The sequence below is a fragment of the Erpetoichthys calabaricus genome, chromosome 13 (genome assembly GCF_900747795.2).
Source record: "Erpetoichthys calabaricus chromosome 13, fErpCal1.3, whole genome shotgun sequence".
NCBI lineage: Eukaryota > Metazoa > Chordata > Cladistia > Polypteriformes > Polypteridae > Erpetoichthys > Erpetoichthys calabaricus.
In genome coordinates this window covers 99,697,356-99,709,664 of record NC_041406.2, presented here as the reverse complement: position 1 = coordinate 99,709,664, position 12,309 = coordinate 99,697,356, and the positions used below count along the sequence as shown (strand labels likewise).

Genomic DNA, 12,309 nt, shown 5'->3' with positions numbered 1-12,309 from the left:
GACCTAGATTCTATTTTTTGGTAGCCAAATACAGTATATGATCTCTACCTTGTTTGTGATCAATTTCCTCATCTAGACACAAGTGAAAAGCTGAAGAATCCAAAAAAACAAACAACAAAGTTTGATTTTTTTTCCTAAAATTAATTTTTTCTATAAACAAATTCCAGCACTTACATCTGGCTCAGAATAATGCAGTGACTAATGCAGATACCTCACTGCTTCAGAATTCTTGATTTGAGTGAAGAATTTGCAAGTTATTTTTTCTTTGTAGACTTTCTACCTTAAACTTTTAGTTTTCCTCTTCCATCCTAAGAATGCACTTTTTAGATTCATTGTTAAACTCTTATTTGACACAATGTAAGCTTCTAGAAGGTGTGTGCATAAACAAGCCATGTTATGAATCCTGCCCTCTTTTTGTAGAGTTGTTGACTCTTTAAAATATTCAGAATTTCACATTAAAGATTTTTTTGTTATTTTTTTTCTGAAGGTGAAGCACTTAGCAGGGGGTGCTGGGAAGATAGCAGTGGGTGCTGGGAAGATCATCAAAGAAAAAATGTCTGCTCCTGCTTTAGTAGCAGTGCAGAAGCATGCGCAAAATCGCATTGAGAAAAAGTGGCTGCCTCAGTATCTGGCCACTCCAAACTTTTCTGAGAGGCAAAAGAATAAGGTAAGAGTAGAGAACAAAATAGATTTGCAGGACTGCTTAAAATTAATCATGTTTTTTTTGTACTTAATAATATTCGAGGGCTAAAGATTTTAGCTTCCCAAGTATAACCAATCTACATGTCTCTATTATGTTAATACAGACATCAAGGTAGGAAGGTTGAACATAGTTTGTACATAGTTTTTCATTCTGTTAATTTACTGCTCAAAAAAATTAAAGGAACACTTTGTAATCTGAGTATAGCATCAGGTCAATGAAACCTCTGGGCTATTGATCTGGTCAGTTAAGTAGCAGAGGGGGTTGTTAATTAGTTTCATCTGCTTTGGTGTTAATGAAATTAACAACAGGTGCACTAGAGGGGCAATAATGAGATGACCCCCAAAACAGGAATGGTTTAACAGGTGGAGGCCACTGACATTTTTCTCTCCTCATCTTTTCTGACTGGTTTGTCACTAGTTTTGCATTTGGCTACGGTCAGTGTCACTACTGTTAGCATGAGGCGATACCTGGATCCTACAGAGGTTGCACAGGTAGTCCAACTTCTCCAGGATGGCACATCAATATGTTCCATCGCCAAAAGGTTTGCTATTTTTCCCAGCACAGCCTCAAGGGCATGGAGGAGATTCCAGGAGACAGGCAGTTACTCTAGGAGAGCTGGACAGGGCGTAGAAGGGCCTTAACCCCTCAATAGGACCGGTATTGGCTCCTTTGGGCGAGGAGGAACAGGATGAGCACTGCCATAGCCCTACAAAATGACCTCCAGCAGGCCACTGGTGTGAATGTCTCTGACCAAACAATCAGAAATAGACTTCATGAGGGTGGCCTGAGGGCGTAATTTGGTCTGGTGGGCTCTGTGCTCACTGCCCAGAACCATGCAGCTCAATTGGCATTTGCAATAGAATACTCAAATTGACAGGTCCACCACTGGTGTCCCTGTGCTTTTCACAGATGAGAACAGGTTCACCCTGAACACATGTGACAGACGTGAAAGGGTCTGCAGAAGCCGTGGAGACTGTTATGCTGCCTGTTACATTGTTCAGTATGACCGGTTTGGTGATGGGTCAGTGATGGTCTGGGGAGGCACATACATGGAGGGACACACAGACCTCTAAAGGCTAGACAATGGCACCTTGACTGCCATTGGGTATGGGGATGACTCATTGTCAGACCCTATGCTGGTACAGTGGGTCCTGGGTTCCTCCTGGTGCACAATAGTACCCGGCCTCTTGTGGCGAGAGTATGCAGGCAGTTCCTGGAGGATGAAGGAATTGATACCATTGACTGCCCCCCACGCTCACTTGCCTGACCACAATCCCATAGAACTCCTCTGGGACATTACGTTTCGGTCCATCCGACGACGCCAGGTTGCACCTCAGACTGTCCAGGAGCTCAGTGATGCCCGGGTCCAGATTTCAGAGGATATCCCCCAGGACACCATCTGTCGTCTTATTAGGAGCATGCCCCGACATCAGGCATGCATACAACCACGTGGGGACCATACAAACTACTGAGTATGATTTTGAGTTTCTGCCATGAAGTTTCGGCAAAATGGACTAGCCTGCTGCATCATATTTTCACTTTGATTTTTGTGAAATCTATATTTTAATTAATAATCTCAATTTATTGCTGCAAATTTCAATACAGGTATTTAGATAATATACAGCTTTTAATGAGAAACAATGTGTATGCTACAAATGGTATTTAAGTTATGCAAATAATGATCGATTGTTTATTATTTTAATTTAGCTGGAAATGGAAGATGTTGATGAAGAGAGTCAAGTTCCTAAAAGTAAAAAGAAAAAGGAAGCATGGAAGGTAATTGTAATACAATGATAAAAAAGTTGCTTATTATAGTGTTTTTTATACTAAAATTAACACATAATTTAACTTAAAATGATGTGCAATGTAATACTGTGTAGCAGTCAGGTGCCGCTAAGATTCACACCGTCCAGGCTGACGGTGATTTATTTATTTTAATACAAGCGATCCCAGGAACGTCCCCAGCCTTGGATCGACCCACACACACTCACGACAGAGACCAATAAAGCACACTGGGTAAGGCAAACAATTAAGAGTATAATGACACACAATTAACTAAATGAAAACAGTAATACCACCCCTGACCCCTTCGGCGATATTACATTTAACATATATACACACACAAACACTGCGCAGCAAAGTCCATGAAAACAAACCGGATGAAATGAGAAGTGACGAAGTTAAGTCCAGCGATCTGTATGTTGAAAGGATGAAAGAAAACACAGTCCTACTGGTAGTTACTGAAAGGATGAAATCGGATGGATGGTTCAGGAGCGCTCCCTCTTCCGGAAAACCAATGATCCAAACGCAGTCCTCAGTGCACAGGTAGACAGTGATCCAGATTCCAACAAACGAATACAGTCCAGGACACAATGATTAATTAAAGTTCCAACAATAGCAGGCAGCACGACAGATAAACGCAACACACAACGCACCAAACAAAACAAACTTTCTCCTTTTCCTTTTGCCCTCTGCCCTCTTTTAAACCTCCTTTGACACCAGCAGCCCCTGCAAGGACTGCTGGGAGATGCAGTTCTTAGGAAGTAGCACTGCTACAACTGCATCTATTAACGGCACAAAAATTGGAAAAACAAATCAAATCCTGTGTGATTTAAAAAAAAAAAAAAAAAAATCACCTACAAAGGCCAAGATTTTCTGTATAGTAAACATTGCTATTGATCAAAAGTTACTAATCCATATCTCTTTGTTGTGCTGGATTCAAGTTTACATAAATACTTTTGGTTCCATTAAAACATTTTAGAATTGTGTCATGCTTTACATAGAACTTGTTTACATATTTTCAGTATTTTATAACTATATTTCTTTTATAATGGTAGTACTAGGGTGTTGTACCGTGTTAGCCATTATAATTGTAGAGAATAGCCAAGCAAAATGACACCTTTTATTGGCTAACTAAAAAGATTACAATATGCAAGCTTTCGAGGCAACTCAGGCCCCTTCTTCAGGCAAGATGTAATCAATTATGATTACATATAATATATCATTATATTACATATAATGATTACATCTTGCCTGAAGAAGGGGCCTGAGTTGCCTCGAAAGCTTGCAAATTGTAATCTTTTTAGTTAGCCAATAAAAGGTGTCATTTTGCTTGGCTTTTGTAATGGTATAAGTGGGAGAAGTGAAAAAATCTGCCAAACTGAATTGGCTTTGCAGAAGATTGTGCAACTTTCTGAGAAGCACTTAATAGGAATTTCAATAAATAAGTTACTAGTCTTATTTCAAGATTGCACTTTTTATTGCTCAGATTACAGATAGTCAGTTATTGTAGAATTTTGTATTAAGATGTTGAACATTATTTGTTATATCAAAGTTTATTAATCATAACACAGATTTTACAATTGAATTTAAATAAGATTCAGTGTGTTTTTAGTTTCAGTATTCATTTAGCTTATGTCTCATGATGGAGCCAAAACCTTTACTCTTTATCTTTTTGTAATGCATTCTATTTGTACTTGGCAGGATGTTGACAGTAATTGGATTTCTTCATCCAAAGAAGCCATTGCCTTCAGGAAAGCTCTGTCAAATAAAGCCACCTGTCAACAATTCCAACACTTTGTATCATTAAAGGGTGATTATTTGGAAAATGGGGTTCTGTTCTGGCTGGAAGTACAGAAATACAAGGTAAACAATGAGAATTTTAAAAACTGTCCTATATATGAGGGCATCCCCCCACTTCCCATCATATTCTTTATGTGTTTGTTAATCGAATAAATAAAATATAAGATGCAATGCCTGGCAAAAAATGTCATGGTTAGTACTGTTGCCTCAAAGCTCTCAACATAGTGCTGTATTCCTCCAACAAATTCCCAGAGAAGTGAAAGTTAGTTGTGTGTGTATTGTTTGTTAGTGAGCAAATATAGACACTATCTGTAGTTTAACATGATTGGAGTATATTATATTAGATCAGTAATGGCGGACTGCACGACAACGTGCAGTGAATACACTTGACTTGAGCATTCCTAGTTTTCAGACTCTTTCTCTGTACGTTTAGCATTCGTTTGCTCAGAGGTTGATGCACTTGCTGCTTCCTGGAAATGTGGAAATAAAAATAACATACTCTATTAAGCAACAAAGGAAAATATACACTTTTAATGTCTTACTGTCTAAATAAAAGAAACTATAGTCAGCTGAATGGATCAACTTGCTGGAGTGCCCTTTCACTGATAAAACAATAATTCTTTTGTTATTGCATTATCTCTAGTCTACTTACTTTGGTTAAATAACAAGCTTGGTCATGGCAGATGTGGTAGGGAGACATTTACCGAAAAAAAAAAAAAAAAGAAATTTTAATCATAACGAAGTTAATGGTAAATGTTGGAATGAGAAATAACAAGGCTTAGAGGATTCTAAAGTTCAGCTAATGTATGTTATGAAGATGGTTTTATGTAACACCCTGTCCAATAAAGGACCAAAAAAGATTGGTAACAGTTTTAATGGTATAGACTGCTACAACGAGAAAACCATGACTCCGGAATAGAGAAGGTGTGTATTATAATACTGTATGCTTTATTAGTAAGACATCTTTAGACCAGGGGACACTTGAAATGAACTCTCGTATGCTGTTGATCAATAGAGATTTGGTAGGGGGCTTTTCAGCATAGAAGGAGAACATACACAAACAGTAAGATGACATGGAGAGAAAAGGCCTAATTATGAATACAAGAAAGTCCAAAGAGACGTTTTAGATGTATTGAGCTGTAGACAAAGAAGGTTATTCAAGCCACAGTGGGACCACCCTGTAAAAGGGCTAATCTGCTTGGATATACCCAACTTTTCCCTTCACTTATGCAGGTGCCTGTGTATAAGAATAAAATAATATTTTCAAAGTTACTATATGCTTACTTTAAGCAGATTAAACTATTTCAATCTTACCTCATACCCAGCAGTCCTGGAGTAAGTCTTTTATCTCTACCTGGATTTTTTCTACGATTGTTATTTCTTTTATGAGGCCTCACATTTAAAGAAAAGTATTAGGAAATTTATCATTGTAGATGCTTCCATAGTTTTCTAACCATGGCTGATAACTGCATGTGCAAAGCACAAACATTCACAGAATATGAATTCTTTAAGTGTAGCCCAGTTAAGGGTTTACATGTCCAAATAACTGTGTTACTTGACGAGCAATGTATGCATGTTAACCTGGTTTCTCAGAGAGCAATATCCCCGTTTCTCTAACTGGAATAAAGGTTTACATGGCATTTTAGAAACTGGATTTCTGTGTTTGTCATCCATAAACTGTTAAAGGCTATGTCACATCAGATGACTGTTCCAGGGATTTTGAGTCCTAGCATTCATTTATATAATTTTAGCAAGTCTGAAGCATTTGGCAGTGAGCTTCTGTGATCGTCAGTTCCCTACTATGACATAAAGAGCGACTCACTCCAACTAGTGCCTCGTCCCGACAAAATGTCTTTAGTTTTAGGGACAGGCTCTGTGTGCACGAGAGCTGACAGCCAATGATTGCTCATTCATAAGTACAAAGCATAGAATACAGAGACGAGTAGTAAGGACCTGGCAAACAGAAGAGAGGCTCATCTGTCTGAAGTCTTGTGTTTTACATACCATTACAGAATGGAAGAAAGAAAAAGAAAAAAAGTACTGAGATTGTTGCTGACCTTGCCATAGCTGTTAACCCTTTGTACGGAATTGGCTTCATTGGGCAGCTTATTGTTCGTTGTCAAAAACAGTCTTTAAATTTAACATGAACAGAGATTTCCAGTGAACAGCTGTTTCATGTGTTGTTTTTTTTTTTTTTAAATAAATGAAACTTGGGTGGAAATTCATCTTTCTGCATGATAATGATCCAAAACACAAGGTCAAAATAACTATGGAGTGGCTCAGGACTCTGTCCAGTCAAGGGTCTGACCTCAAACGTACTAAGAATAAGTGACACTAATTGAAAATTGGATCTGCACAAGCATCATCCAGATTGCACAGAAGTTGTAATTGTTACATAAAGTGTCATAACAAAATACTCAAATATGGGAACTGAATACTGATGCATTCAGCATATATCATTTTTTCGTTAAGATTTTTTCGTAACAGAAGAACAATGATACATTAAAAAAGAAAAGTTTGAGCTTCACTTTTTAAAAAAAAAAATACATAGAACAACATTTTAGTGTATGATTTAATTACAGAATTGTTCAAGGATGTGATTACTTTTGCAAGGCACTATATATTACAACAGTACTGACAAGTTACATCAGCCTGGACATGAGTCACCAACAGTGTGAGCTGATTTTCCATTTTGTACATTAGCAATTTAGTGCCAGTTGCAGGAGAACCTATAAAATTGGCAAGTCTGCTAAAGTCGCAAATAAATTCCTCCTAGTGCAGCAACAGCAAGCAGTCCTTTTAAGAATAGGGAGCTACTAAAAAGAGTGATGTAAAGAGCAAAGAATCCATTTAACACTCGGTGCTGGTGATATATTGGTGTAATTGGATGTGAAAGAAGACCTATTGTCTGATTTGGCAAAGCATCAAATGCTGCAAAAACCTAAAATAGACATTTTGTGCTCTTCTGAGGAGTTGCTGGAGAGTCCTGATGCTGAGTTCTGGGATCTGGAATGCGTTCTGCAGCATTCTAGGAGGAAAAATAAATTTCTATCTGTGAGTATGGGAAGGTAGGCAGCTGATAGATTGCTACCCCTGCAGCTTCCCCACCACTATGCCATCAGCTAAAATCTATTAGATTAGGAAATACTAGTTTAGGGGTGTGGTTCTTGACAGAACTTCTGGGACATGGAGCTGGGAAAAAATGTGTCAGATTGAGTAGCTACTGACACCCGGTCCACAGTGTGAATTGGGGCTTTGGGTGGAAGTATGCAGGCAAAGGGCAAGGCAAATCGTAGAGGTGTCACAGAGCAGCTGTTGAGAGGGGGCCTCAAAGCTGAGATCTGGACCTGGAATACCATTCATAGTGTCACTTCAGTGAAGATGCATCTGAAATTCCACACAAGGTGTTTCACCTACCCACATATAATTTATAGATCACCTCATAGAAATACAGTTTTAAACACCTCTGCTGCACCACATGACATTGCATTGCTCAACATTCCTACTGCGCAGTGAAGTGTTCCAGACTGCCACTGAGGTATCTTTGTCAACAGCTGCACAATTTTTGCGGAAACAACATTGTTTTCAAGTGTTTCTGCACTGTTTCAAGGAGTTAGAAATGGTCACTTTCCTCAGAGAATTAGAAGAGACAGTTGCATACGTCTGGGGATGAGTCACCAATGGTATGAACTGCTATTCTATAATGTAAATATGCAGCTTTAGCAACAGCTGCAAGGGAGCCTATAAAAACAGCAAGCTTGCGAAAGTTGCATATGTACAGTAATCCCTCCTTGATCGCGGGGGTTGCGTTCCAGAACCCCCCGCGAAAGGTGAAAATCTGCGAAGTAGAAACCATATGTTTATATGGTTATTTTTATATTGTCATGCTTGGGTCACAGATTTGCACAGAAACACAGGAGGTTGTAGAGAGACAGGAACTTTATTCAAACACTGCAAACAAACATTTGTCTCTTTTTCAAAAGTTTAAACTGTGCTCCATGACAAGACAGAGATGACAGTTCCGTCTCACAATTAAAAGAATGCAAACATATCTTCCTCTTTAAAGGAGTGCACGTCAGGCGCAGAGAATGTCAGAGAGAGAGAGAGAAAAAAGCAAACAATCAAAAATCAATACGTGCTGTTTGATCTTTTAAGTATGCGAAGCACCGTGTGGGAAGCATATCGCTTGACAAAGCAGCCACTTCTAAGCCCAGCAAGGAAGGGAGCAATGTGAAGGTAGTCTTTCAGCATTTTTTAGAGGAGCGTCCGTATCCTCTAGGCCAGTGTGTGAACAGCCCCTCTGCTCACACCCCCTCCCTCAGGAGCAGAGAATGTCAGAGAGAGTGAGAGAGACAGAGAAAAACAAACAATCAAAAATCAATACTTGTCGTTCGAGTTTTTAAGTATGCGAAACCGTGCGGGAAGCATGTCGCTTGACAAAGCAGCTGCACGGATGGGAGCAATGTGAGGATAATCTTTCAGCATTTTTAGACGAGCGTCCGCATCCTCTAGGGTTGCGAACTGCCCCCATGCTCACAATATATTTGAGGAGTTTTAATACGTAATACGCACTCTGGTTGGGTAGCTTCTCAGCCATCTGCCAATAGCGTCCTTTGTATGAAATCAACTGGGCAAACCAACTGAGGAAGCATGTACCAGAAATTAAAAGACCCATTGTCCGCAGAAATCCGGGAACCAGCAAAAAATCCACGATATATATTTAAATATGCTTACATATAAAATCCACGATAGAGTGAAGGCACGAAAGTCGAAGCACGATATAGCGAGGGATTACTGTATTCTAAATGGTGTGACAACAGCAAGTGCTCCTTTTAAGGATAGTGAGCTACCAAAAACAGTGATGTAAATATCATTTGGTGCTTGCCCTGCAATATATATTACCAAGTACAGTTCTAGAATATTACATTGTTTTCCTCACAACAAAAATGAGAAACAAACTGCCTTAGTTCCTTAACTGTTTATTTTTTGTTGTTAATCCTGTTTTCCAACAAATGCTTCAATACCCCATCTGTTTTATACTTCCTGACATGAAGGTCAGTGTGCTGTGTTGCTTTCTGGATGTTAATGAATAAACTAAATGAATCTGTGTCAAATAACTCCATTCTAAGAATCTGATAGAACTTTCACAACTATTGTATGTCTGGCTGCTTATGTCTGCTATAAGAAAGAGGTGTCATTTTAGATACAGTAGCTTCTATTTAACCATGTATCAAATGATTTAGACTTTAAAATATTGTAATGTAGCTACCAATGTCAACATTTTGGTGAATATATTATGGTTTTGTGGTAAGTGTTCATGTTTAACCATATTTGTAAATGTGTATTTAGAAAAACTTGTTTAAGTATCAGTGGTAGCGCTGCTGCCTCACAGTAAGGAGACCTGGGTTCGCTTCCCGGGTCCTCCCTGTGTGGAGTTTGCATGTTCTCCCCGTGTCTGCGTGGGTTTCCTCTGGGTGCTCCGGTTTCCTCCCACAGTCCAAAGACCTGAAGGTTAGGTGCATTGGTGATCCTAAATTGTCCCTAGTGTGTGCTTGGTGTGTGTGTCCTGCAGTGGGCTGGCACCCTGCTCAGGATTTGTTGCTGCCTTGCACCCTGTGTTGGCTGGGATTGGCTCCAGCAGACCCCCGTGACCCTGTGTTAGGATATAGCGGGTTGGAAAGTGACTGACTGACTGTCTAAGTATATAATTTAAAGCTATATAGGTATCCATCAGCAGTCTGTTCTGTTATTTTTCTTTTTATTTCTGCACTTTTAGACATTTATAATTTACATCCATACATTATCTGTATTAAGTGTTGTGGCTACACATCTTCAGGAAAATGGGCATGATTTTGACCAGATCTTTATCTGTGTGCAGTCAGAGCGTTGCCCTTGTGCCTACACACTTTTCTCCACCTCCATGAGTACTTCCATGTTTTATCCATATCCTAAATTCATACAGATTGGGTTAAAAGATGATTGTCCCAGAGTGGGCATGTGGATCTATGTGCCCTGTGATTGTCCCCTACCCTTTTAAGGATTGACGAGTGGGCATGTGGATCTATGTGCCCTGTGACTGTCCCCCACCCTTTCAAGGATTGGCCCCGCCCCCTCATAACTCTATAATTGGTTTAAGTGGATTTGAAGATGAATAGATGGATATCTCAGAAAATGGTACTTGTGAAACCTTCTCTAAATGATTTGCCATGGCGTATTAGTCTATAATTATGATGGCAATATGAAATCCACTTAAATAATTCCAAATCTTGATATTGCAGTAATTATAAATGAAACTACCATTTTTTCCATTTACAGTATGTTGATTTCTCTTCCTTCATCACCAGGACTTGTGCCATTCCCACTGTGATGATGCTGTTATTCAGAACAAAATTACAACTATTGTGAACTGCTTTATTAACTCTAGCATCCCACCTGCACTGCAAATTGATATCCCCCCAGAGCAAGCAGAACGGATCCTGTTGAAGAGAAGAGAACTAGGTCCTTATGTTTTCCAAGAAGCAGAGGTAAGTGAAACAAACTCATCGGTTACAATTGAGTGTAATCAAAAGAGTGGGCCTGCACAATTTTCATTGGCTTAAATAGGAGAAAAATTACATTGTGTGTTATTTAAGTAAGATATTGTAAAAATTGATATTTAAATAAAGATATGTATTCATATTATTAGCAAAACCAGAATTTAGTGTGTCGAAGTAGTGTGGTATGCATTTTAAGAAATGTTTTGTTAGATGTTTCCTATATATACAATTTCTAAGTTGTGCTGTGGGTATTTTTTCTTTGCAAAGAACCAAAATGTATCTGGCCTTCATGGAACATTTCGATGTAACATTTATTCACAATAATGAAAATTGATAAAGAATTCAATGAATAAAACTGCAAAAAAAAAAAATCAACTCTATTCCTGCATTCCTATGCATTGATCCCTTTTTGTGTAAATGTAGACAATCAGTCTTTTCTTAACAATATTTTATACTTTATTTACAACCAGCCCACCCTGTTATAATTCTACATATTTGTCCACCAGCTAATGTTTACAATATTTGTTTTTTTCTGATTACCCATCTATCTTTCTTCCCTATCTCAAGATGTGTGCATTTTTTTTTTTAATTGTTGACTTAATTGGTTTGGGAGAAGCGAGTGTTGGTGTGTGCATGGCTGTGCCCTATAATGGCAACTTTAAGTGCATTGCTGCTAGGATGAGTTCTTATCCTGTATTGGTTCAAGAGATTTTGGAAAATGATTGAACTAACTAATTAAATACTTTCCATACAAGATGGCTGTAATGTACATAAAACAGACGGTAACAGCATCATTTATTTATAGCACATACAAACAATGTAGCTCAACGTGTTTTACAATACATCAAAGAGAAAGTTACAAGAAAAGAACAGTAACTAAGATTATGCAATAATATTAAAGAATAAGTAACAAAAAAAGGTAAAATCAGATGACTAGGAGGACAGAAAAAAACAAACTACAGTTAGGCTGGAGAAAAAACAATCTTCAGGGGTTCTTAAGAAAAAAGACCGCCCAGGCCCCACACTGGTTATTCTACCTAACATAAATGTTCATAAATCAATCCTCTTTGTTTCCAGGCTTCCTATGAGAGGATTTGATGAAGTTGGTTTCATGGACAGCTGGGGTACCCACCTTCATTCCATCATCACTGGTGGCTGCATGGTGCCTTGATCAGGTGGAGGTGGCATAGATTGCCACCCCAGAAGAACCAGAAAATTAAAAGCAGAGAATAGCAGAGATTAGTAAAGATTGCAGGTCCCGGAAGAATATGATAATTCTATGCTCATATAGTCTATTAGGAGTACAACTAAATAGTAGCTACGAAAAATTAAAATAATGAGTTTTTAACGGTTTCTTTTAAAAATATTCCACAGTATTAGCCTGGAACAACACTATTGGTAACGTAGTCCAGATTTTAGGTGCATAACAGTAAAAGGCTGCCTCACCACTTTCTCAGGCTTGGCTCTTGTAATTGTAAACAGAGCACC

General features: G+C 38.6%; 1 protein-coding gene across 3 annotated transcripts in view; it reads left to right on the top strand.

Moving 5' to 3' along the window:
- Window positions 1–12,309, top strand: part of LOC114663524 (regulator of G-protein signaling 22) — a 138,693-nt gene that overhangs the window by 104,580 nt on the left and 21,804 nt on the right. For all 3 annotated transcript variants that reach the window (XM_051935851.1, XM_051935852.1, XM_051935850.1), the window contains exons 18-21: window positions 488–667; window positions 2,411–2,479; window positions 4,187–4,348; window positions 10,630–10,809. In XM_051935851.1, the coding sequence (XP_051791811.1) occupies window positions 488–667; window positions 2,411–2,479; window positions 4,187–4,348; window positions 10,630–10,809 (591 nt within the window). The remainder of the gene's footprint in view (window positions 1–487; window positions 668–2,410; window positions 2,480–4,186; window positions 4,349–10,629; window positions 10,810–12,309) is intronic.